Source organism: Notothenia rossii (genome assembly GCF_949606895.1).
Source record: "Notothenia rossii genome assembly, chromosome: 6".
Classification (NCBI taxonomy): domain Eukaryota; kingdom Metazoa; phylum Chordata; class Actinopteri; order Perciformes; family Nototheniidae; genus Notothenia; species Notothenia rossii.
Window position 1 is genome coordinate 79,352,196 of NC_136909.1, and position 24,296 is coordinate 79,376,491.

At 40.9% G+C, this 24,296-nt stretch overlaps 1 protein-coding gene across 8 annotated transcripts in view; it reads right to left on the reverse strand.

The window, feature by feature from the left end:
- ccdc88ab (coiled-coil domain containing 88Ab) overlaps positions 1–24,296 on the reverse strand; it is a 76,468-nt gene that overhangs the window by 37,012 nt on the left and 15,160 nt on the right. For all 8 annotated transcript variants that reach the window (XR_013809394.1, XM_079687998.1, XM_079687996.1 and 5 more), the window contains exons 4-8: positions 12,074–12,143; positions 5,112–5,170; positions 3,654–3,737; positions 3,302–3,442; positions 2,122–2,294 (exon numbers count right to left, since the gene is read on the reverse strand). Coding sequence is in view for 7 of the 8 variants with exons in the window: in XM_079687998.1 (XP_079544124.1) it covers positions 2,122–2,294; positions 3,302–3,442; positions 3,654–3,737; positions 5,112–5,170; positions 12,074–12,143 (527 nt within the window). In the remaining variant the exon portion in view is untranslated. The remainder of the gene's footprint in view (positions 1–2,121; positions 2,295–3,301; positions 3,443–3,653; positions 3,738–5,111; positions 5,171–12,073; positions 12,144–24,296) is intronic.

Below are 24,296 nucleotides of genomic sequence, written 5' to 3' on the forward strand. Positions count from 1 at the left end.
TCTACTGTGATGAATGTCAAGAACCACCATTAATGAGTTCAGGCAATATGCAGTGTTTTCATGTGACTGAGCAGAGGGTGATCGGCACTCCTTCAGGGTTACAACCAAATGTTGAAAAAACATAATTCTTGTTTGCATTAAGCAGTCACACATGCCACTGTTGGACAAAGACAGAAGAATATCTCCGACAGAATAATCAAAGACCTTTACCACATCATTAAGATCATCAGGAGCGTGACTTGTTGAGAAACAACTTCAACATGTCAAGTTATAAATGGCTGTTTAATCTTGAAATCCGATTCACTCAAGAGACCAAATGACACCAAATAAAGTAGGAACCACGCATTATCAGATGGGAGACAGACCCTCATTAAAATTCAAGATTAGTTTCAGTGGGGATTTATTGTGAAGAGGATAGACTGACTAAAACAACATCTCTTCATCTTACAGTTTCTGGCAAAGCATTCAGTATTGACTACTACCTCATGATGCCAGCCAGTCTGATAGATTAGATGTAATGCGTGTGCAACTTTTAAATACTTCCCCCTTTCTTGCTCCCTTTTTTCCAACTCATCCGTGTTTTACCATTAAGCCTTTGTCTGCCAAGGGATTATAGCACTTTGGAAAGGAAGCTGTATTATTCATGGAAAGAACTTAAGAGGCCTCACCAGGGTCTGTGAGTGGCGTTTTACTTGTGTGACTGTGCATGTTGTGTGGTGCAGAATGACGTCATCAACAACATCGTCTTATGTGAGTAATAAAGATGCAGAGGAAGTGGACTGCTGCTATTCATGACTTTTCCTCTCTACATCCTTACTGTTGTTCTTCAAGCGTCATGTTTGAGGCTTAAATACAGTCATTAAAACACAGAAAAACAACTATGAGCATAAACTAATTGAGAGTTCCTGTAAGAAGCATGATGAATAATCACATGCTGCTTAAACCAAGGCCTTTAAAAAACCTAAAACTTTAATACCTTTCCAGATGTTTTAACATTGTATAATTAAAAATGTGTCAGTTCTAAAAAAAAAGATCAAAAACAATCATTTAAAGTAAAAAATTACACTCAAAACGATGAACCCCTATGACTAGTACGCCAACTTTGAAAAGTAAAGCTCCTTGTTTGAATGCTTCTTCTAACGGTACGCCCACACAGCAGCTTTGAAAAAATCTTGAAAATCTTGGAGCTGGGCGTGTCTGAGAGCTTGGGGATTTTTTGCGAGCAACGCGACCAACAACCAATCACATGAATCTCCCGCCCCCGGCATACAAAGCAAAAAAACCCGGGGATTTTATGCGATTTTATAAACTCCCCAAACAGGCGAAAACCTACCAGTTTCACCCTCTGTCTCTGCCACCTCCCTCCATGCCTGGTTCCTCCGGTTTGTATCCCGGTAAATAGTTCTGGTCGTAAAGAACCGGGTGATTTGCTACCGTAATTTCTCGTTTGGAATGTGAGGAAATGAACTGCGGTATGTCTCTCCCAGCTTGCCCGCGGTTTGATTGGCTAGTGCTTGTACTGTCAGATTTGCATAAACGGGATTTGATTGGCTGACGCTTCCACCTCAGCTTCAAAAGTTGAACATTGCTCAACTTTTGAATCCTGAAAATCCTGGAAATCTTCGCTTTGCTTCCCCACAATGCAGTTCGGCGAAAAGCGAGGCAAAGTGACGTCACCCCCATTCAAAGTCAATGGGCAGAAAAGCGTTGGAAGATTTTTTAAAGCTGCTGTGTGAACGGGCCGTAAGGGACTTAGTTCAATGTCTGCCTCTAAATCGTTTTCAGCAATCTCTCCACTATCATTATCTAATAAAAAGTATAATACAATAATAAAACTACGCCAAAGATTGAACGAAAAGCCTAATGACAGTCCCGCAATTTCTGTTGATGCCTACAACCATATCAACCAAGTCCAAACATTGAGGACCAAATGAACTATCTAATAACTTTGATCTCACAATTCATGGGAAGTAGCAAACAAGGTAAGGGTAAATAGCTATGGCCTCATTCCAGCAAATGACCTTTTGTTTGTGGTCTGTGCTCTTCATGTTTCCTTTTTTACTGTATTCTGTCCCTTTGTTCTCCATTCTGTTATCTAGCTGATAAAGCCGTGGTACTCACAGTTCCTGTCGAAGGCGTCTGATCTTGGCTTTTGCATCAGCCAGCTCCACAGAGAGGTGCTGCCGGCTCTCGGTCCTCCTCATCCCGGGGGAGTCCCCAGGAGACTGGGTCTGACAGGAAGCCAGAGGGGAGAGCTGCACACAGTCTCTCTCCTGGGTCAACTCCACTATAGTCTGCAGGGAAAGACAAAGGAAAGAATGGGCAGGAGGTGAGATATCTAGACATGAGTACAATTAATAGAATCAGGTAGACAGTTTTATTCCACAGGCCATAAGACTGTTAAACACCTGAACTAAGAACATCCATGACATTCAACTGTTTGTAATTTACAAATGATGCATGACTTGTACATAGACTCTTATGGCACTAGTTCTCTTCTATTGACTTGCACTATTTGATCTGTTTTATTGTGTTGCACTGTTGGAGGAGCCTGTGACCTAAGATTCTCATCGACATAACTACACTGTAGCTATGTACGAATGACAATAAAAGCCTTGAATCTTGAATTTTGAGGTTCAGAAATATATTTGAATATGTATTTAGGGTCATCTGTACAAAGTAAAGCAGTATTAAAGTAGCTACAATTCTGATTCAACAATTGGACAAAGAAGAAAGGATCCATGGATTCACCCAAAGCCCCCGCACCACCCAAAATTAGAACAACGCATTAGGGCAAAAAGTACATGCACAGTCCCACACACAGACTATTCTGATCTACTGCCCGTGACAGGAAATGGGATTTTAATTGAGAGCGGCTGGACTCCACAGTGATAATCTGGAGGCTATTAGAACCCTTCACACACACACACAAAACACACACACACAGACAAAGATCAGCTATATCAGTTGTGGGCATCTGCACCGTTTCGGTTGGAAACTCATTTAATGACGTAAATACTCCAAGTTAAACACACACACCATCTATGAGACAGTTAACAGTTTCAACCCTTCCTTCCTGAGGCTGGTCTTGTGTGGCAACGGTAAAAAAAATGAAAAGTTTCCACATAACCCTGACTAGAAGCGCTGTGACAAACTGCCAAAAACACACAAAGAGAATAATTAAAATACAATGTACCACTTCCCTGGATTCCTGCTTCTTCTATTGTACAGGTTTTGTTTTTTGCAGTTTGGCTTAAATTATAAAAGGGATTTCCAACACTGCTTAATAAATCTATATTACCTCCAGCTGTGTGTCCCTCTCATCCACCAGGCGTTTGAGGTGGAAAGCCAGGTTTCTGGAGAGGCTGTCCAGGTCTTCAGGAGGCATTTCCCCACTTTCCAACCACTGCATGTCCACTACGTTCTCCTGATTATGGGTGACCTAAAATCACAAACATCATATCAACGATAACCATTTCGATTTAGTCCTTGGATATAGAGAAGTTGCATTCATGACACTTTATCAGAATGGTGCATTTTTCTGAATTCTAAGTAAACAAAATCCATGATGAGCATACTGTACAATAGAGTGAAGTGAAATAAGGCGACATATCCTAATTATGTCTGAATTGTTTTATAGAAACGAGAAATACCTCTTGGATGTGGGATGCTATGGCAGCTTTGGTGTCAAAGTCCAGAGTCTGGATACACTCGATGTACTCTTCCTTTTTCTCACACTGTAAACAGAAGTAAGTGGGAGGAGGGAAGAAGAGAAGAGAGGAAAAATTATATTTATCAGATAAAGAGTTATGTGGGTTGGGGGTCAACTGGAGGTTAGTAGATCAACACCACAGACGCTGATCTGATTTATGTTTCCAAGGAGCATTCATCATATTTAGGAAAGCAGTCTTCAAACAAAACTTTATCTCGTGGATCAGACATAGATCACTTTCCTCGGTTGTTGGCAGAAGACAAGATAAGAACAAGACGCTGTACTACAGATGTAAGCTCCTCTTTAACGGTGTGTTAATTCCTACTTGGCAACAAGTTCTGCTGAGTTTACTGTGGGAATATAAAGCGGGTGTTACTCACATGAATGCAACTGTAGTGTCTTTTTGCTAAAACAATAGGGCTGGTGAAAGGTCAATGCCCTTGTTGGAAATACAGTGAGTGAGAGCTGCATGGTGCTTTGTCACGAGACAGGAAAGGTCTGACACATTATGTATTACAAAGCATTAGCAGTACTAAATAGTTTGTGTTCATTCATTTCACCAAAGGGAGCAAAGAAAGGAAGGCAGGATGAACCAGATAAAGACTTGACAGAGCTTTTTACCAGGTTCAGTTTAAGACATAGGTAGGAAAGATTATGGGGGGCATCGTTAAAGCCCGCATCACACTGTCCCGAAATTGACACCCGATGGACACACGATAAAAGGAAATGTTCAAATTCGGCTCTGATCGTAACAACATCGGGCCATTCGTGAGGGCATCTTAAGCCATCGTATGACCGCCGGTGGAGTTTCTCAGGCTCCGGCAGCAACTTCGTGAGCGGCAACTTCGTAAGGCACTCGTGAGGGCATCTTGTCAAATCGTGTCATCTTCGTGTTATCATCGGTGCCGTCGGGCATTCGCCCTCACTCTGATCGGGGCGAATGCCCGATGGCAACGATGATAACAAGATGCCCCCACGATGGCCTTACGAAGGGCAAAATTGACACACGAATTCCACACGAAAATGAACCTTCGCAAGGTCCTTCGGCAATTTTTTGGCATGCCAAAGATTTTGCCACCGCTCACGAAGTTGCTGCCGGAGCCTGAGAAACTCCACCGTTGCAGTTGTATGTCTTAAATGTAATGTAAATGTTGCCTTCGTGTGTGGTTCGGGGCCATCTTCGTGCGAAATTCACAATTCCATATTCGTGTGTCCATCGGGTGTCAATTTTGGGACAGTGTGACGCGGGCTTACCTGAATCAATATTTTGAACAAATAATAACACGCACAAACTGTCTCTATGAGTTTGTTTGCCATTGTTATGAACTTGCTCCTTGAAACCGGAATTACATAAACAGATGTGAAGTGTAGGTGAACTGAAACTGAAATGATCTCTTACCTGGACAGCACACCCTAGTAGCAGCAGCAACAGTTTTTTCACCTCTTCCAGACCTTGTTCTAAAGAAGAAAAAAGCACAAAGATAGAGTATTATGACAAAAGCCAAACCACTTTGAAGTATGCCTGCAAGGACACCACAGTGACTGTCAAAACCAGACACATTTGCAAGAATGTGATTCAGTCACGTTTCTGTTTTGTCTCTTACATTCTGTTCTACCAACTTCTGTGGTTTAAGAATACGTAACACATTACAGAGGTTGATGACACAAATAGATGTATTGATAGTGGTAGAAACATTTGCCTGAAGTACAGATCTGTTGATTGGAGGAAGGTGATAACCGACATTGTTGTATCTGTTAAGCCTTTTTGCAATGAGATTTTACAAAATGCAATGAACTAAAACACTGCATCTTTTTCAGTTACAGCATTACAATTATCTAAGTTTTAGCATATGTATACTAGACATATGGAGTCATTTGTATCTGTCTGCTCTGGCACAAGTTCAAAAATAACTTTCCCATGAAAAAACAAGTCAAGATTTAGTATGCAACGGGAGAGGAGACACTTTTGAAAATGTATGCACCTATCCCACACTTACTATACTTGGGCATACCAATTAACTAAATTCTTAGGTAGTTACAGTTTTCCCCTAATAAAAAATACCCTTATCTTGTAACGTTACCACAATGTTTTCCACAGTGTTAAGCGCTGGCACGATGAACTTCCAGTACTCTTCCACATGTCAGGGCATATTGTCAGAAAGGGCTGAAACCCACAAACAGCTGCTAGCAGGCTCAACAGGCCTGAGCTCATCTATGGGATTTGTTGCAGAACAACAGCAAACCAGGTGGTGTGTGTGTGTGTGTGTGTGTGTGTGTGTGTGTGTGTGTGTGTGTGTGTGTGTGTGTGTGTGTTGCACTTAGTGGCATATGCAAGTAGTGTGTCTATGTCTATACTGATACTGCATGTTTTTGCAGTAGTGTGTGTGTGTGTGTGTGTGTGTGTGTGTGTGTGTGTGTGTGTGTGTGTGTGTGTGTGTGTGTGTGTGTGTGTGTGTGTGTGTGTGTGATAAGCCAGCTCATCATGTAGCCCAGGGGGTATTGACTGCTAACACTGTCCGGCTTCAATAGTGATAAATCCAGATTAGTGACAGCGTGTTTTCTGTGAGGGGTGGTCTGTTTGCCTCTCAGTTTAATGGGCCAATCATCACAGCAGGAGCAGCTAAAAGACAGGCACACAGGAAGACAATTTTGATCTATGACTTTACGCTTTGTTCGACTGGAAACCTAATGAATTTACATGAAAATCAAATGGGATGAACAAAACCTTCTCGCAACTTGCTGGAAAAACAAATCTGATTGTCTGTGTAAAGCATCGATTTAAACACATGGATAACCAACCAGTTCCTTAGGGAATGCTCCTTATTGCAAAACAGAGGATATCCATCAATTGTACAGAAGCCTCCCGACAAGCAAATCAATCTCTCATTCCTCTTCAATCCATACAGACACAGAAGTCAATGCGTTATTGAGCAATAGGAACCTCCACATGGTCATAATGTGGCAGGTTGAATTATCATACTTTATGGGTGAGACCAATATTATACGCATGACAATTAATACTTCATTATAGTTCCCAGCAAGGATTATAAAAGACAAACATTGATAATAAAAAGAGACTTGCAGCGCTGTTCTCTGGACCGATACTCTGTACTTTTGGCCGTAGCCCAATCAGACGTGTTTTGCCCTACAGCTGGTGGAAGAGGAGGCCGTCTGCGGCATTTTTCCTCTGCGTGCGATTTCACTGTTGATTTACCCACTAAGACTGGCCAACGTTTGGATGATTCAAATAAATATGGACTTACATTTGTTCTGTAATGCAGCCAAGAAAATATGGTGAAGATTGTTTATCTAGGTCACAGGGACACTTTCCAGCAGTTGGGTAGGACATCACAGGAAATGTAATACAAACAAAACTGTCATTATTTACTCTAAAGGTCTGCATGGGTGCTGAAGTGCAGTATTTAAAAAGAGTTAATGGTGTCAATATACTCAAACAGGAGAGCATGTCAGATGGTCGAACAGGATTTGAAACCCCTCCCCTCACACCTTTTGAACGTTGTAGCAGTGTCAACATTTCTGCAACTTTCCATTCCCGACAATAACTATTATGCTGTTGATACACCCTTCTTACACTAAGGGGGCACTATTCAAAAGCACCAAAAGGAAGTCAAGTCATACAATGCTGTGGAAACAAAGCTTTAATTAAAATACCGCAGCTGCAAAGTACAGATTGTACCAGGTAACACCCAGAAATAAAAGGCGTTATGGGTATTATGGGAGACTGTGAAAAGCTCAAATGTAGACGTGTTTCTTGCATGCTATCTATCCACTTTGAAAACTGTGCATTCGTGGTACAGTGGAATCAAGAAGATGACACTATTTTTGTGCTTAGTCAGACAATTGGCAATCAGCGCCTGGTGATAAAAGAAGAAATACTTAGCATATAAAGAGAATGTGTGGGCATGAAGGGATGACGGTGGATACAACTTAATTCTCCCAGCTGCAGGGCTTAACCGTGCACTATTAGAGCAGTAGGGACCTATTCCAGTCAGGGAAGGGATTTAGCTCAGCACATCTACTAAAGCGTAGTACGAGAGATACTTATTAAAAAAAAGATACATTATTTATAAAGCTCGAGAGGGAGAACAAGGGGGAGAAACGGTAAAGGGAGAGATAATAGAAAAAGAGACAAAAGAGGGAAAGCAGCACAGAGCACAAGCCACAAAAAAAAGATATAGAAAATAGCAAAGATAAAGAATGATGGAGGAAAGAAAACTGTGGAAATAGAAAACCGAAATATCCCTCCAGCAGCAAGACGGCTTTAAGCAGGGCCGTCTCTCTGCTAGCCTCACATTTCCTACCTCCTACTCTTCCTCCCTTCTTATACACACTTGCATCCACCCATTTATTCTCTGCAACATCCACCCATCCTTCCTTCCATCCTTCAGTTCCTTCCTTCCTTCAACATTGTTACAAATCATTCACGCTTCCCAACTGTTTGGATTTGCTCATGGAGGTTCTTCACCTCCCTCCCTTCCTCCCTGCCTTCTCATCCCAGCAGGAAACAAGGGGTCAGACGGACAGTGACTAACCCTTCTTCCTGCAATGCCATTGTGAATCTGTGTGTGAGGATGTGAGTGAATAAGCAGAAAAAAGAACGTGTGGCTGGGCAATCAACTGCTACAACCCTGTCTGCTGCCGTGATGAATGGAGTCATTCAGGACCCGATGACTTGCATGTCAGCGGTGAAACTGGTACAAGCAATCTGATATTGCTTTGACAGCGTGCCAGAGTATATTCAGCCCATCTCACTGGAGCAGAGGACAGAGGACAGAGTTGGCTGAACCTTGTTTTCACCTTATTTCAGGGCATTTGTGCTTTATAAGAAAATATAGAGTGTCAAGAGCATCAAATACAGAAGGCCTGGAGCTGAGGTCAGTGTCAGGAGCACTGAATACAATGAAAATGATCAAATACAATAACATATACCGGACCAATCGGCATTTTCCACTGTTTATCCTTGTCGTTTCATTCACATTGACCAACCCAGCACTTACGTTGTCTCAGTTACACACACACACAATTCCCAGTCCATTCCAAATTAACAATTCTGTCTTTTCTTTTCTTACTTATGGAGACACTAGACATCACAACACTGTGAAAACACACCAAACATTTCAAAGAATAGTTTTGGGGGGAAATAAGAGAAATCAGGCCTGCTTTCTTGGCTAGACAAGCTTCTCACACACTCACATCAAGCCTCAGTTAATGTTCTCTGTCATCTGTCAACAGTTGGCATCCTGTTGTTGCTGCTGCTGCTGGTTAAAACAGTTCTGCTCGTTGGGAAGTTCTCTCATCTAAAACCATGTTTGGCAATGTTTGTTGTAAAAAATACTACCCTGCATCTGAAATGTGTTAATGGCAATCTGTCAACCGTGCAGTGTTGCCCTTCAGTAGCCGTATTGGATATGTTTTTTTTTAAAACACTGTCGACTGGCAGAGACTTGAGTGAAGCAAACCAGTAAATGCTTCCGAAATTAAAGAGTACCACATAGTCCAGAACACATTTTGAGGGCAATGTGTTCACAATATCAAACAAAATCACGGCTGAAAATGTACAGGCTTTATGACAGACTAAACAAAAAAGGGGGAGTGTGTGTGTGTGTGTGCGTGCATCTGACATGCCTATATGCAGACTAAGGTAAATGGGGAGCCTGGGGGGGTACTACAGTGCCTTCCCACCACACACACACACACACACACACACACACACACACACACACACACACACACACACACACACACACACACACACACACACACACACACACACACACACACACACACACACACACACACACACACACACACACACACACACACACACACACACACACACACACACACACACACACACACACACACACACACACACACACACACACACACACACACACACACACACACACACACACACACACACACACACACACACACACACACACACACACACACACAGTCGTACCCTGCCCCCTAATGAGAGCATAATAAAAGCCACATGGCCAAAGACTTTCAGCTGGGAGCCGCAGAGCCAGACTCCAGCGCTGCTCTGACTGACTGACTGACTGATGATCCCACATCCAGAGGGTAAAGGGCAAAAAAATACTTTCAAAAATACTTGAGAAAAATGTTTTACCTCTAAGGTAAATTAAAAACAAAGTTATCTCCATGAAAAAGAAACACAGCCTGTGTGTAGCCTGTTTTTCATATACTGACCCTTCATGCCTGTTGAAGTGTATCAAAATTAATACCAACAAATAAAAGTAATGGTTGTGGTGAAAGTGTGACAAAGGCAGCTGAGGGAGGACAGGGATTTAGAAACCATTGAATGCGTTTAAAAGCGTTCAGATATTCGTAAACAAGCTCTGCCAGCTAAGCCTGGAAACAGTTTACCTTGAAAAGCTGATGATTGCATTTGCAGAGATAAACAAAGGCTTTGAATATTCGTGAGGACACGCTTTCCCAAAAAGTAAAAAGAGCTAATCCAATGACCTTGCCATAGTTTTAGCCAAAGTGTTGCACTTGGGGCTATTGTGCTAATAATTGATCTAAGCATGCTGGGTGGCAGGAAGCTTTGACGCATCAAATGTTTTATTTATTCGATACAATCCTCTTATAATCATAATACATTTATTTTATATAGGCGCCTTTCAAGGCTCTCAAGGTCGCCATACAAACACATAAAAAACAAGATCCACAATACATAACACCAGCATAAGAGACATAAAAAAGACAATGCAGTATATAAATCAATCAAATAACCAAATAAATAAAAACAGCCGCAGCCGCCATGATTTCATAGGATGGCATGAAACTAATGATCTCATCCCTTTAGTGGCTACATTAAAGTCATTATGGAAAATCAGGTAGCACTTGGGGCTGCAGAACTCAAGGTGCTCAAAAATGCTTTTAATAAAATGCAAAAAATGGACACTGCATTTCTGTTGCTTTAAGGCTGCTTGGACTTATCAAATAACACATCCAGGCTCAGTGGATCAAAGCTTTGCTGCAGAACGGTTACATTTATTAACATATCTTTCTCCGTGGGTCCTTTTTAAGCCATTGCAGGTCAATTTAACATTCTGGTTTACTTTTTGACTTTATTGTTTAGGGCCTAGTGGCACTGGAAAACGATGTCAACAGTGTTTTATAGTCAGGCTCAACATTGTTACTGGGTCGAAACTTCAGCCAATCAATTGGACAAAAGGCAATAGTGTAATTATGCTGCTCACTCTTAGGAATGACTTTAAAACTGTTGAGCTGAGCGATGGTTACATTAAATTACATTGTACAGTAAATATGCCCTTGTGTCTTAGAGAAGTTAGTTTAATTGGTCCCTAAATTACCTGACTCAGATTAAAGTAGACTAATGCTTTTCATTGAATGTTCTTCTCCTGTAGTTTATGTTAAAAGTCACCAAGAGAATTAGTTCCCTATAATTGCATTCCTTGAGAATGGTATGAAATAAAAAATCCTGTCAGAAGATGAAGTATGGGGCATTTATGATTAGGGCTTATTAGTGTAAGGAGCTTCGTTCAACCTCATAAACTGTAAACGTGCCGTTGCCACTGTCTGATCTTACTCTTAAAAGAACATCTGCCATCTCAAACATGCCTCAGAGGAACACATGGAGCCATCTTTAGAATCAAACGTGTGCCTTCCTAGAAACATTACTTTGAGTGACCACATGAAGTCATTTTCCTTTATTGTTTTTTTTAAGCCTCTGAAAATCCACACAAGTGTTTTAAGTTATTTTGGCTGATTAGTAGGTCAGAGCTTTGATGGAAATTTACGAGGTAACAAATCTCCATCCAGCAATATTAATGATAAAGTGTAATTTGTCCCAACCTAACGGGTGCAATAAAGCTAACAGGAAACTCGGGAAGGTGTCAATAAATTACAGTCCACACACTTCCTGTCAAGGAACTAATCAGCCAGATTAACTGAAAACGCCTGTGTGGGTGTTCAGAGGTTTTACAGACTAGTGTTAATGGGGGCAAAATGTAGGTTTTGTCCTTGAAGACGTGCTGTTAATCACCTTAATCAAAACAGCATTATTCAATTCCTCTGTAAAGTCCCTTCCAACTCTGCCATTAAGTCTAAGTCGCAGGAAATATCACACTAAACTCTTAATTAAAAGATTTCTAAAGATGCATTGATGCTAATTAAATGATAAAAACAAAAATGTAGGTTTCCCCCTTGTGAACTGTACACATGGTGATTTTAATGTTCTTCAGTTTAGAGGCCAAATACATTCAACTCAGAACCTGCACAGCATTGGTGAAAGCATCAGTGTGTGTATAACGTTGTGGTTGTTTTGTTTGTTACATTGACACTTACCAGACAGAGGGTTTTTGCCCAGAATCAGCACGTTTGGTAAAGGCATCATCACCAGCTGCTGGAGAGTCTCCTGTAACACAAAGAAATGGAAAAGAAAGTCAGGCAGAGGAATCACTATTTAGCATTTTGTTAAGTATTGCAGAGCTAGAAGAGCTGGGGATTTCAGTGCACATCCCCATCTGAGACAGCTTTCTGCCCTACTGTAAATTATAAACACTTTACAACGATCACTACGCCCTTTGACAGCGTAATGCCATCTCATAAAAGACAGTCTTGAGTGTACAATCTTTCTTGTACACTCAAGAAAGGTTATCAAGAGAGCCAAGGTGACTTCAAATAAGCGCTATCAATCTACTTTAGTTGAGAATGTGGTGGTTTCCTGGGTATTACAGTCATGTGTGTGTGTGTGTGTGTGTGTGTGTGTGTGTGTGTGTGTGTGTGTGTGTGTGTGTGTGTGTGTGTGTGTGTGTGTGTGTGTGTGTGTGTGTGTGTGTGTGTGTGTGTGTGTGTGTGTGTGTGTGTGTGTGTGTGTGTGTGTGTGTGCGAAAGTGACGGTGGTATTTATGCGAGGTAAATTGATGGTGTGGGTTTTGCCGCAGGGCCCCCTCCATTTACGTGTCAATCATTAAAACAAAAATGAAAGCATGAGCTGCAGCACTCATGCAGACATATGCAGCAGTATGCACACACACATATACAGATACTCAGTGGGTAAGGGTGGGCAGGGCTCAATTATGGTGATGTTTTGGTTCGAGTCAGATCTTCAAATGATGGGCACTGCAATAGTGCACGACACGCTACAAGCAGTAAAAAACGTTGTTACATTCATGTCTTGTCTACATAATTATATATAAATCTTACTTGGAGGTTATGAGACATCAGCAGCCTGCCAAAATATTTTTGCAGTCATAACCTTTTGAGCAGTATGAACAAAGTAGTGATGAAAAGAAAGCCTGGTTTCTTCAAGCAGAAAGGACATGGAGGTCAGCCAACTTCAATATTTGATGTCTACCTGATGGCAGAGAACGGTTCGAACTCATGTGACCCGGCAGATTGACTATTCTATTCAGGTTAATGCTGATGTTCTGCCAAATAGGCTTATATAAGGAAGTGGCTATGCAGAAGCCCCACCCCACCCTCCCTTCTTAACCATCTGCTCAATACATATTGCATTACCTCAACATGTACAGTAGGTAAAAGGGGGGGGGGGGTAGGAAATCTGACATAAATGTCTGGTTTTGATTTGTTCGAAATGAAGCCACATCTGTGAATATTTTAAGAATACTTGAAAGCAGCAACCAGCTAAATTAACCAGGAGCTGATTTCCAAACTGCATCCCTAAAATACATTCTGTACATTTAGAATTTTCCAGAAAGTCCCATTGTAAAAGCAGAAGGGCTTCAGGGCTAGAAATAAGGTAAGTATAACAGAAGTCAGAAAGAGGAAACCGTACTTAAAATAGTATGTGGAAAGCAATATATAATCTGTCCTATCTGTAGAAAGATGCTCACATTCAATGAATTAGCCCCTAACAGGTTAATTACAACCATATGGTCAAGATAACCATAATGATGCATGTGCAGTTTACATAAATGCAAACAATTGATGTATTTTAATCATACAGTCGGTTAAATACATGTATTACTTTAGGTCATTACTCACAACGCCCTCAACAATCAGGCCCCGCCCCCTACCTCACAGACCTGCTGCACCACCACACCCCTTCCCGCTGCCTCCGCTCATCAGAAGCCAACCTCCTATCCATCCCCACCCGCACCAATAACCGGACCTGGGGGGACAGAGCCTTCTCCGTCGCTGCCCCCTCCCTCTGGAACTCACTCCCACAACCCATCAGAGACTGCACCGACCTCACCACCTTCAAAAAACTCACAAAAACTCACCTCTTCAATCTGGCTTTTAATGTGTGATTGTTTTTGTATTATTTGACTTTAACTTTAACTATATATTTATTTGTTGTTCCTTTCTTCTCTTTTCTTTTCTCTTCACTATTATCTGTAAAGCGTCTTTGAGCACCTGTAAAAACGCTAACAAATTAAATCTATTATTATTATTATTATTATTATTATTAAATGCCTCTAAACTCCCAAGCGGTTGTTTTTCTAAAAAGTCAAATTTGCATTCTTCCTTCCAAGGTTTTTCTCACAACGACATGATTCAGTTCCTCTTTTATCCCTTCTGTGTGTGTGTACACAATATGCTTTGTATTTAAAGAACCAACATGTGTCATTGTTTCTCTGTGTCAAGGGAAATGTATTTAGTATAGTTGCAAACACAACTTCACCTATATCCTCCTTATCAACATCTGTCGTCGTCTCAACCTTTGTTGGCCGTTTTATTTGATGCAGAGGCAGGATAGATTAATCACAGGAGATAGTAGTAGAGTAGGGCTGAACGATATATCTTGTCATGACGATAACCGCGATATGCGCATGCGCGATATTCACATCGCAGGGACGTGCGATTTTATTTTAAAAAATGTTTTTATTATTATTATTATTTTATAAAAAAAAATGTAGGAAGTGCGATATTAAGTAGGTACATTAACTCAAACACGTCATGTTACAATTATGCTGCTGCTTGCTACAAAAGGAAAACTTGCGCAGCTCTCATGTCAGGGGTACTAGAGTGAGTGACATGCAGGCTCTGCATGCACAGCAAACCACCAATCACAATCATTCTTGATCAGATCACAGCAGGCCCCGCCCCGCTAGTTTGCAGACCATGTACAGGAGGACACTACCGGCGAGAATGAAGATTTACTTCCAAAAAGAAAAGCAACATCTGCCATCTGGAACTATTTTGGATACAAAAAGGTTCTTCTCTTCTTCATTCACAGATGAACCCCCTTATTTGAGGGTAAGCAACATACCATGTTAGATCATGACTTAAGGTATGATGAGTCAACCAGTTAAGATCCAGACGTCCGTGACTAAAATCCTTCATCCGGTTAAATATAGTTAAAAAAAAACGCAATATATATCGTAGGGGAAGAAAATATCGCAATGTCAGTTTTTTTCAATATCGTGCAGCCCTAGTATAGAGTCGGACATATAGACGATAAGATGTTGTGTATCATACTGCATTGTAAACATGTATGGTTGGGTCAGGTTTTGCAGTTAACTTAAAGTACCTGAGCTTCAAACACTTGCAGGTTTTCTCTTTAGCAAACCTATGATGGATTAAAAATCATTGAGGAGTAGACAAATGCTTTAATACACACAGAGAAGCATCTACGATCTGAGGTGAAGGTCGAAGTTGAGGTCACACTGAAGGTCAGTCACAGATAATAGGGTAAAGGTTGCCATGGTTTCTCTGTCATGGTGATAAGAGCACTGACCCCATTTTGCCCTTCTGCCTATCTCTCTGTTTACCCTTGGGTTTGGGGCATGAGGGAGTGAGGCTATGGTGTGTTACGACAGTGTGCCATTTCCAAAGCTTTCAATAGATAATTAATGGGAGTATTAACTTTGGGATATTATATTCAGAGTGGATGACAGCAGCCTTAATTTCCCATCATCTGTTCTACCAGTAAAGTGATATGTATGCATGGTGATGGCAAAAGCAAAAAATAGAACAATTATATGGTGACCCTGATACTGATGATGACTAATGCTGTAATCAGGCAGTTCCAGCCATAATGTCTGAGACAGATTGACTCAACAAGCGTCATACCCAATATTGAGTGAAGACAGACAGCCACAGTTGGTGCCTCACAGAGAGGCATTTGGTGCGCAGACGCAGCATGTTGAACTTGTGACAGGCTGTATGAGCAGAAGGAGCTAAATCTACATTAAAGAAAACCATTGAGCCACAAAATCGCCCTAATATCTATTGTTTATACATCTTAGTTGTGTCTTGAATCAGTTGCTGAGAGAAACTTATTAAACGATGACAGTAAGCAGAAGAGGGTTGATTGCATACATCTCGAAGGCTTCTACAAACTGCTTTTAGATTTGTAGAAAGTCATGAGTCATCACAGAGCACACACAGCCCCCAACTGGATCTTAACTTTAGAAACAGCAAATGCTTTCTCTCCTTCCACAACCACCTGTCCCACTTCTGAACACTTCTGCCCGTCAACACATGCTCACACCTGTCAATGGCAGCACGTGTTTGCTGTTTAAGCACAACATTTTAGAGACTGTAAATCTTTTCCTCTTTTCCTATAACCCAATCATTGACACCAAGTTCATTACACCATGTTAACATTGCTAGGAATTCCAAATAGCTTAACTTCAGGTATCAGTTTAAGAGATTTCAAAGCAATGATCTGTATTGTGCAGAGTCATGAGCTTAGCGCAACACTATGCCCATTCAGTAACACATCCCTTTCCTTCACAAGGGTCCATTGAACTGATCGTTAGTCATTGCATTCCTCTGATCTGCCCTGGTGTTAGGTTGGAGCTTTCTGAAAAAAAAGCCCAGAGCATCACTGGCTTTTGATGTTTTATCTCTCATTTTGTATCTGTATCTGATTGTATAATATACACAAACCAGATTGTAGCACTACAGTACTAATGCAGACTAGAGTTAGAGTTAATAGAGCTAATATCATTGTGTCTTTCCTGCAGGGCACCATCACCGCCTTATCTCTGAATAAAGCCGTTTGCAGCGCATCGTCTATATTTGATACCATATGGAGAGGGAAATTAAAATACAAACTGTAATAATAATAATAATACATTTTATTTTTAGGCGCCTTTCATGACACCCAAGGACACCGTACAATTTGTTAAAAAAAGAAAGAAAATGCTAATAGGCAACAGAACATAATAAAAACACAAACAGGAAGTCATGGAGGAGATGTTCGAGGTAATGTTCTGACTGCTTTAGTAGCTGGAGGAAAAAATAAATCCCAAGATATTAAATAGCTTGTCGATTAAACCTTGCCCAAATAATATCTGCCAATGAAGGCATGCAACTCCAGCCCACCTGATTTGTATCCTGTTGATAACAGTCAAGTAGTGCATGTGTATAAAAAAGACAGTCTTTTTGCAATGTGTGGTTAATAACGTGCTTTGAGGATTAGCTGCAGGCTAATAAACTACAGTATAGCATTAGGCCTCCTGGATTAGCTGGTGAAGGCTTAGCTCTCATAAATAAAACATGATGGACACTGAAGGAGGGGGACCAGCCACCACACACTGAACATGTCATGGCGATGCGCTATATACTGACAGGCATGCATGTGCACACACACACACACACACACACAAACACAGCTTTGAAAAGGAAAGCTTTACTGTAGCCGTGACAACAGGAACGACCTTGGCTCAGTCACAATGTCACTCTCCAATATTCACAATCTAAATCATATCCAATTCACACATGGGCAAGGGGGAAGAGGCGGCCATTTAAATGTTCAAAAAGATACAATATTCACACAGAGAGGGAGTGAGTGATAATGGATAAGAAAGACAGAGAGAAAGAGCATTGATTCGAACACTTCTCACTCCAGGCACGCAGGGCTGAGCTGCCTCCTCCCTTTCTCCCCTTCTCATCATCTTTCCTTCCCCCCCATCCCCCTATCCTGACACTATATTGCTGTATTATTGATTCCTGTAGGACTTACAGCTTCTCAACACTGGTTCATATTCCATCCCACAGAGACATTACAGCCAGACTAAGAGTTGCTTAAAGGGGAGCTTGTCAAACACAAACGGGATTTGCTCATTCAATATATGTTTTGGTGTGTATTGGACTTGGTGTTGGGCATGTGCCTTTATGTGTAGATGAGCAGAGCAATTCAGTCTTTATACAATCTGTAGGTCTGTTACACTCATATACTCCAACGGCCATATTTATCTGCTTTATCCACCCTGTTATGTCCAGGAAGTTCATTTGGAAGAATCTTAGACATGGCGAGTTAAAACCTAAGCAAACATTATATGCAAGAGATGCTAAAGAGGCAGATATACAAGAAGACATAAAGGATTTTGGGATTTGAAGACTGCTCTATTGTCTTATGCTAGATTTGGGCTGAATGGACGTCTGCTGAGAACAGAGATACAATTCTGCTGATCCATCAGTAGCCTGGAAGATGTTCATTCTCACACACACATCTGACAATGCAATAGTTGGCAAGAGCTGCACTAATATACATTGTGCATGTGCTTTTAGTAGGTAGGGAGGTGTGTACATTTGTGTTAAAATGATGTCAGTGGAAAGGCGCCACACACACACACACACACACACACACACACACACACACACACACACACACACACACACACACACACACACACACACACACACACACACACACACACACACACACACACACACACACACACACACACACACACACACACACACACACACACACACACACACACACACACACACACACACACACACACACACACACACACACACACACACACACACACACACACACCTTCCCATCAATCCACAAGTTCCGCTACCGGCACAGCTATAACAGGGAACTAATTGTGCTGCCAGTGTGTGAAAGTGTGTGTGTGTGTAGAAATGCTTACTGAACCCCTGAAAGCCTGAATCACACCCATTCTACAGACATGGTATGTTGCCATAGAAACGAGGAGATGGGTTTATTCGCCCCATGCTAGTGAGACACACACACACACAGCACTGCAGACTTCTCTCCCGCTGAAAAGCTGCAGAGATTATGAACTTGAAAAGGTTATTACCACCAACAATAGGAAGGAGCACGCTTCCTCTTTCACTCACATCGCTCACACACAGACACACACACACACATCCATACACAAAGAAACCACTTAACACTAGATCTCACTACATCCCCTCGAACTGAATCAATGCAGGAGCTTTTCCTGCTGTTCAGCACTGTAACAACCCCACATGAACACAAAAGGGGTTTGCGTACTGCAGCTCAACATCCCTCTCTAATGGCTTCCTGGATGTTTGAGTTTTAATACCGTTTTATTTTAGATGTAAAAACCTTTTTATAATTCAAAATGTGGGTAGAAGGAATTATTTGATACTTCTCTTCCTCTTGTTTCGACTCAAACCAATATGATCTTCAGAGGGATGACAAGCAAAAAGAAAGTAAAATGTTTAATCAACGAGGATAAAATAAAAACGATTAAATGAGAATGAGGCTAAATCTCCTTGACTGAGAAAGTAATTACCGTTTAATAACCTAGTCGAATATGGATAAAACAAAAGTGTTCATTCATTTATGTTTACTTTGACAATACATTCAATAAAAATGTAAAATGTAAATGTGATTGTTTAACTCATCATTAGTTAGATTTAACCCAGCAATAAAATGCAACAGTTGCCCTTGGCTCAACAGTAGCCTCTCCTGACAAGAGCAGCAGTTTGGGGTCCACAGTCTGCCAGATGGACGCATCATCTCTTACATCTGGAGAAACGAGCCATTAGATCCCCGTTTCTTTTGTTCTCCGCTCTTATCTATCAGCTAGAGTGCTTTTTACAACATGCCCCTGAGGCTTTGCGAGCGGACGGGTTGATCCTGCTGCTCCTCTCAAAGGTGGAGGCAGGTGGGCTGGGGAAGCCTGACCCCAAAACCCCCGCCAACCACCCCATAACCCCAGGGCTCTGCTTCACACTGCAAAAGTTCACACAACCACACACACATGTCATTCAGTTCAATTCAAGTCAGTGCCATTATGACTCTCCTTGAGGCCTCTTTAAATTAAGTTTGATTGTTTTACTGATTGTTCTTTCAATTCTAATCTACAGTTTTTAACTAAGTTGAATTAACTTAATGACTTTGTTGCACTTAACAATTGTGTATTGGTTTTAGCTAATGACGATTTACAGCAAATGGGTTTTCTTGATACAACCTGGATGTAACAATAAAACAGTGTTTCTTATAAGAATATACAGTACAAACACACTTAAGAAATTATTTTAAAAGCTGGATTTGATTCATGTTTGCCCACAGAGCAGTGGCACCTGCAGACACATGCTCTAGTGAGGTGATGGAAAAGAAGAACCCTGCTTCTGGCTTCCCCTTAATACAGCAGCTGAGGTGGCGCCTAAAAATAGCTCCCTTTCAGCATATACGGTAGGAACCAACTCTACATCATAACTGGGGCAAATTCCCCTCCACTTTATCTCACAGGCACACGAACAAACACACAAAGTAGCGCTTGCAGAAATGTTTGTACACTGTGTTATTTCGGTAAGCCAATGCTCAGTTCCTACTTGAGGCTGTGATTATATGATGTGACTGCTGAGTGGTTCTGGGTGTAAACTGGAACACCATCGACATGAAGGCCTCTTGAGATCAAAAAAACAGTGGGTATGACTGTGGGCAAATATGTCTCAGAATAAGTCATGTTTTTGTCTACAGTAAAGCGGCTAACCTGTGGCATTAATGACACTTTTACTATAATACTTCCCTTGTTGTTTAGAATAAGGAAAAAGTACAAGGTATGACTGTGCAGAAAATGATTAAAGTAGAAAAATGTTTGATTTTAATAAATCAATTTTAGCCTCTTAAATCAGGATTAACTAATCTAAGTTTATTGTTTGGAATCTCCTTAACTTCATGAGTAATCGATATGAACCCTAAGTAGCACTGCATTATGAATATTCCTATCCTCATGAAAATGTGTGGATGTTACAATTTTTGCTAACTAATCCTGCATTGCTACCATTCACACTATTAACAGCTTCAAACAAAAACAAATATGGTTTAAGGGACAGAACAAGAGATTAAGTTAAACTAATTTTATAGTTTGAGCCATCTAACTTCGCCATCTAACTTAGTTATATTACCTTACGTTGTTTAACTGCCTGCTACTCATGTGATTGTCTAAAAACCTAGCTAGTATGCTAGTTGCTACACCATCATCAACAGGATATTTAGACTAGCTAGCATGCGAGTCTGCATGACAACACATTCAGCCTGCAGCTACGAGCACATGCCCTAATAAACTGATTTGCCCTTTACTGATGCTAAAATAAGCAGCAAGACAATGAGTCAAGTCAACAATAGGGAAATCCAGACTTCAATAACGCACATAAACAAAACATATGTTTGTATTTTTTGACTGAGATCTAGTTGAAGGATATACAAATAAAAGCTGCCTTCAGGCTTAAGCTGCCATAACAACAACAACCATGGAACAATCTTGTATCCAATATTTATGAAGACAAAACCAAAAACAACCATTTATAGCTAACAGTATGTTGCAGCTGACCCTTGTGCATGTATGAATCTAAGTGAGAGAGAGGCTAAGAGTGTGTACTGCATCTGTGTTTGTGTTTCAGCTTCCCTCGGGCCCAGTAACAGAGCATCTTTGTGAGGCTTGAGGTCAAGAAAGAAAAAGCCAAACGTTTAAACCCCAAGCCAGGCACCAGTTGGATACGCTGAAAACTGGAAAGAACATTTAACAAAAATATTCTCAGGATGGTCTAAACATAATCTTTAGAATACTCTAGAGTGCATGATAACCTATTTTACATTACCTATTCCCAGAGTGTTGTCAAATAACCTTGCAAAGCTTTGGGGCCAGGCCTGCTCAGCATGAATGGTGCCCTCTGTCACCCTTTAAACAGTGAAAACAGAGCTCCCTGCCTTTAGACATACCCCAAGTCAAAGCAGTGGCAAACAGAGAACAGAAATGCTCTTATTTCCAAAATGGACTTCTAAAGCTGTTACTTAGAAGTGTGGGAGGAGCAGCAGAGAACATTTTGCTTTTAACAATACAACAGCATAATCATTGGAAAACCTCTACTGGAGCATATTTTCCAATAAAACTGCAAATCAACTAAAAGTAGCACCATCTCATAAATTTGATTCCGTAGTATTTACATTGAATTTCAGCGGATGCTCTCTAAGCCCAAATGTCATAAACCAGGATAAAGGGATTCACTAAGCAAGCTTTAAGAAAAGCCAGGAAAAGAAGAAAGAATTGCGTTCAGCTGCTGAAGATCCATGTTACATCCCGCTAGAGAATGCCAAACCAAAGCCACTAAATTAAAAGGAGGCCCAGTATATATTTGGACTGACCACCAGAGAAATGAAACCCTCAGTGTACTCTCCTGTGCCGAAATGACCAAGAGAACAGAACATTTAAAGGCGGACTCAAGAAAAAGAAAAGCATAATTGCCAACATGAACATTTCCGTTGTTACTACATGTCATCATGTGTGTTTCTATGCAGCATTAAAAACGCACGCTCATACAGACAAGCACATACATGCTTACAGCAGTTCGGCCTTGATCTGTTCAGCAGATTCTGAAATATAAGTCTGAAGCCTGTCTAGAGATTGACCTCCTCCTACACAATCTACTGCACCAGAACAATAACAGAGACGTTGATCGCAGACACACTATAACATGAACGCTGAGATCCACTCACGACCAGCCCTAGAGAGCTATGAAATGAAAACCATTATTATTGAAGATCTTGTGTTGCGACAATTCACATTTCACAATCTCTGCACAAAGTCAATCTCAATGGGTTTCCCATGTGGAAACACCAACTATAGGGTTACATCTTGTACAGAAGTCAAGGGGAAGAGAGACTGAGTGGAAAAATGGTTAAGATGAGGGATGGGGGAGGAAAGGGACAAAAGAAGGTCCCAGGAAACAACGGTCTGCCTCTAGGAGGTTCAAGAAGGTTAATGAATTACTCATCTTTTAACACCAAAGGAACCTTTGGGAGGAGAGCAACCTTTTTATTGAATTTGAGCCCTTGCTGACTTGCCAGACACTCTGAAATATATAGCTTTTATAGAAGAGTCAACACACCAGTATGGATTCTTCAGTTATGGAAATTGACTATATAGGAGTGAATTCAACTTGAGATACCTAATTAAATGTTCTTTTTATGCTCCAATGAAATAACAAAATGACCATTTGCTCGGTTGATATACAGTCATAGCCTTACCTAGAGAGTGGTTACTAACCTGGGTGTAATTTAATTGAAGAGTCCCAAGTGAGATCAATGTATTGAATCACAGGAAGCAACCAACCATACAAGGCTTCCACTTACTCTGAGTCCTTCTTCAAAGTGCTGAGTAGTACAGTAAATTGAAAATCTGCAAAGTCCATTAGTCTAAGACCTGAATGGTTCCGTCTTCATCCATATGGCTGTGGAAATCTGATACCATTAAGCCACAAAACAACCACAGGAAAGGGAGACCACAGCAAAACCATATATCAAAGTCACTTCTCCTCCACATTACCTAAATAGGAATTGGCTCCTTTTGACTAGAGTAGCAACTGTGTGCGAGTAGGTACCATGTGGTCCATAAATAAGTGTTTAGACACATTTTAGTGCTGTTACGTGTGTTTTCATAAAGTTAAGCGCTGCTAAATGTCACTTTAATGTTAAAGTCGTTGTTCAAACTTTACAAACAAGGACTAAAACTAAAAAAGGTGCCAGCGTCAAAATAGTTACAATTTATGACAAAACAAGACCACACAAATGAATGAAGGTCTGCTAGATAGCCTTCCTTTTGGTCTCTAGCGCATACGAACAAAAATAAGATGACAGTTGACATGTCCTGGTCACGCACACTTGATCTTTACTTGAACCTTAAAGCCTTCCTCTGATCATTACTAATTTTAGATAGTGGTTTCGCTTGGATTTGATTAAAAGCAGCATTTATTGTAGTTGTAAAATAACCACAACTCTAAATCTCATCACCGATAGTCTACTACTTGTAAATCAAAGATAGTGGGAGATTAAAGGGAAATTCTTAAAGAACCCATATGATTAGAAGGGCAAACAATCAATACGGTCTCATGACGGTTTATGTCATTCAACCTCAAACTATTTGGCATGGCACACTTCAAAACAGGCAAGTCATTTTTTCCTAAGAACCATATTAAGATACAGTCTGTCCTTTGTCTTTTGACAGGCACACAGCAAACACAGCACTGATCTATGGGGGGTTTAACCTGTAGCTGATCTCTGGTCTGAGCCCGCAAACACCAGTGGCGAAACAACTGTGTGACCAGAAGGTCAACAGAGCAATGCTGCGACACACAGATGAACAAAAACACCATAGACGAACAAGAGATTCATTGTTTGCTGACAAATTCCCCCGAAACTTAAAAAAACTAAAATACACAGTATGGGTTAAATGTCCGCAAAACAAATAAATACTGCCCTTAACTTGTGTTTTAAAAAACTACACCTGTTTACTCACATTCTTTTGACATGACATTTTTTCAGAGCTATTGAGACTTTAACTTCACGGCAACACAATGACTA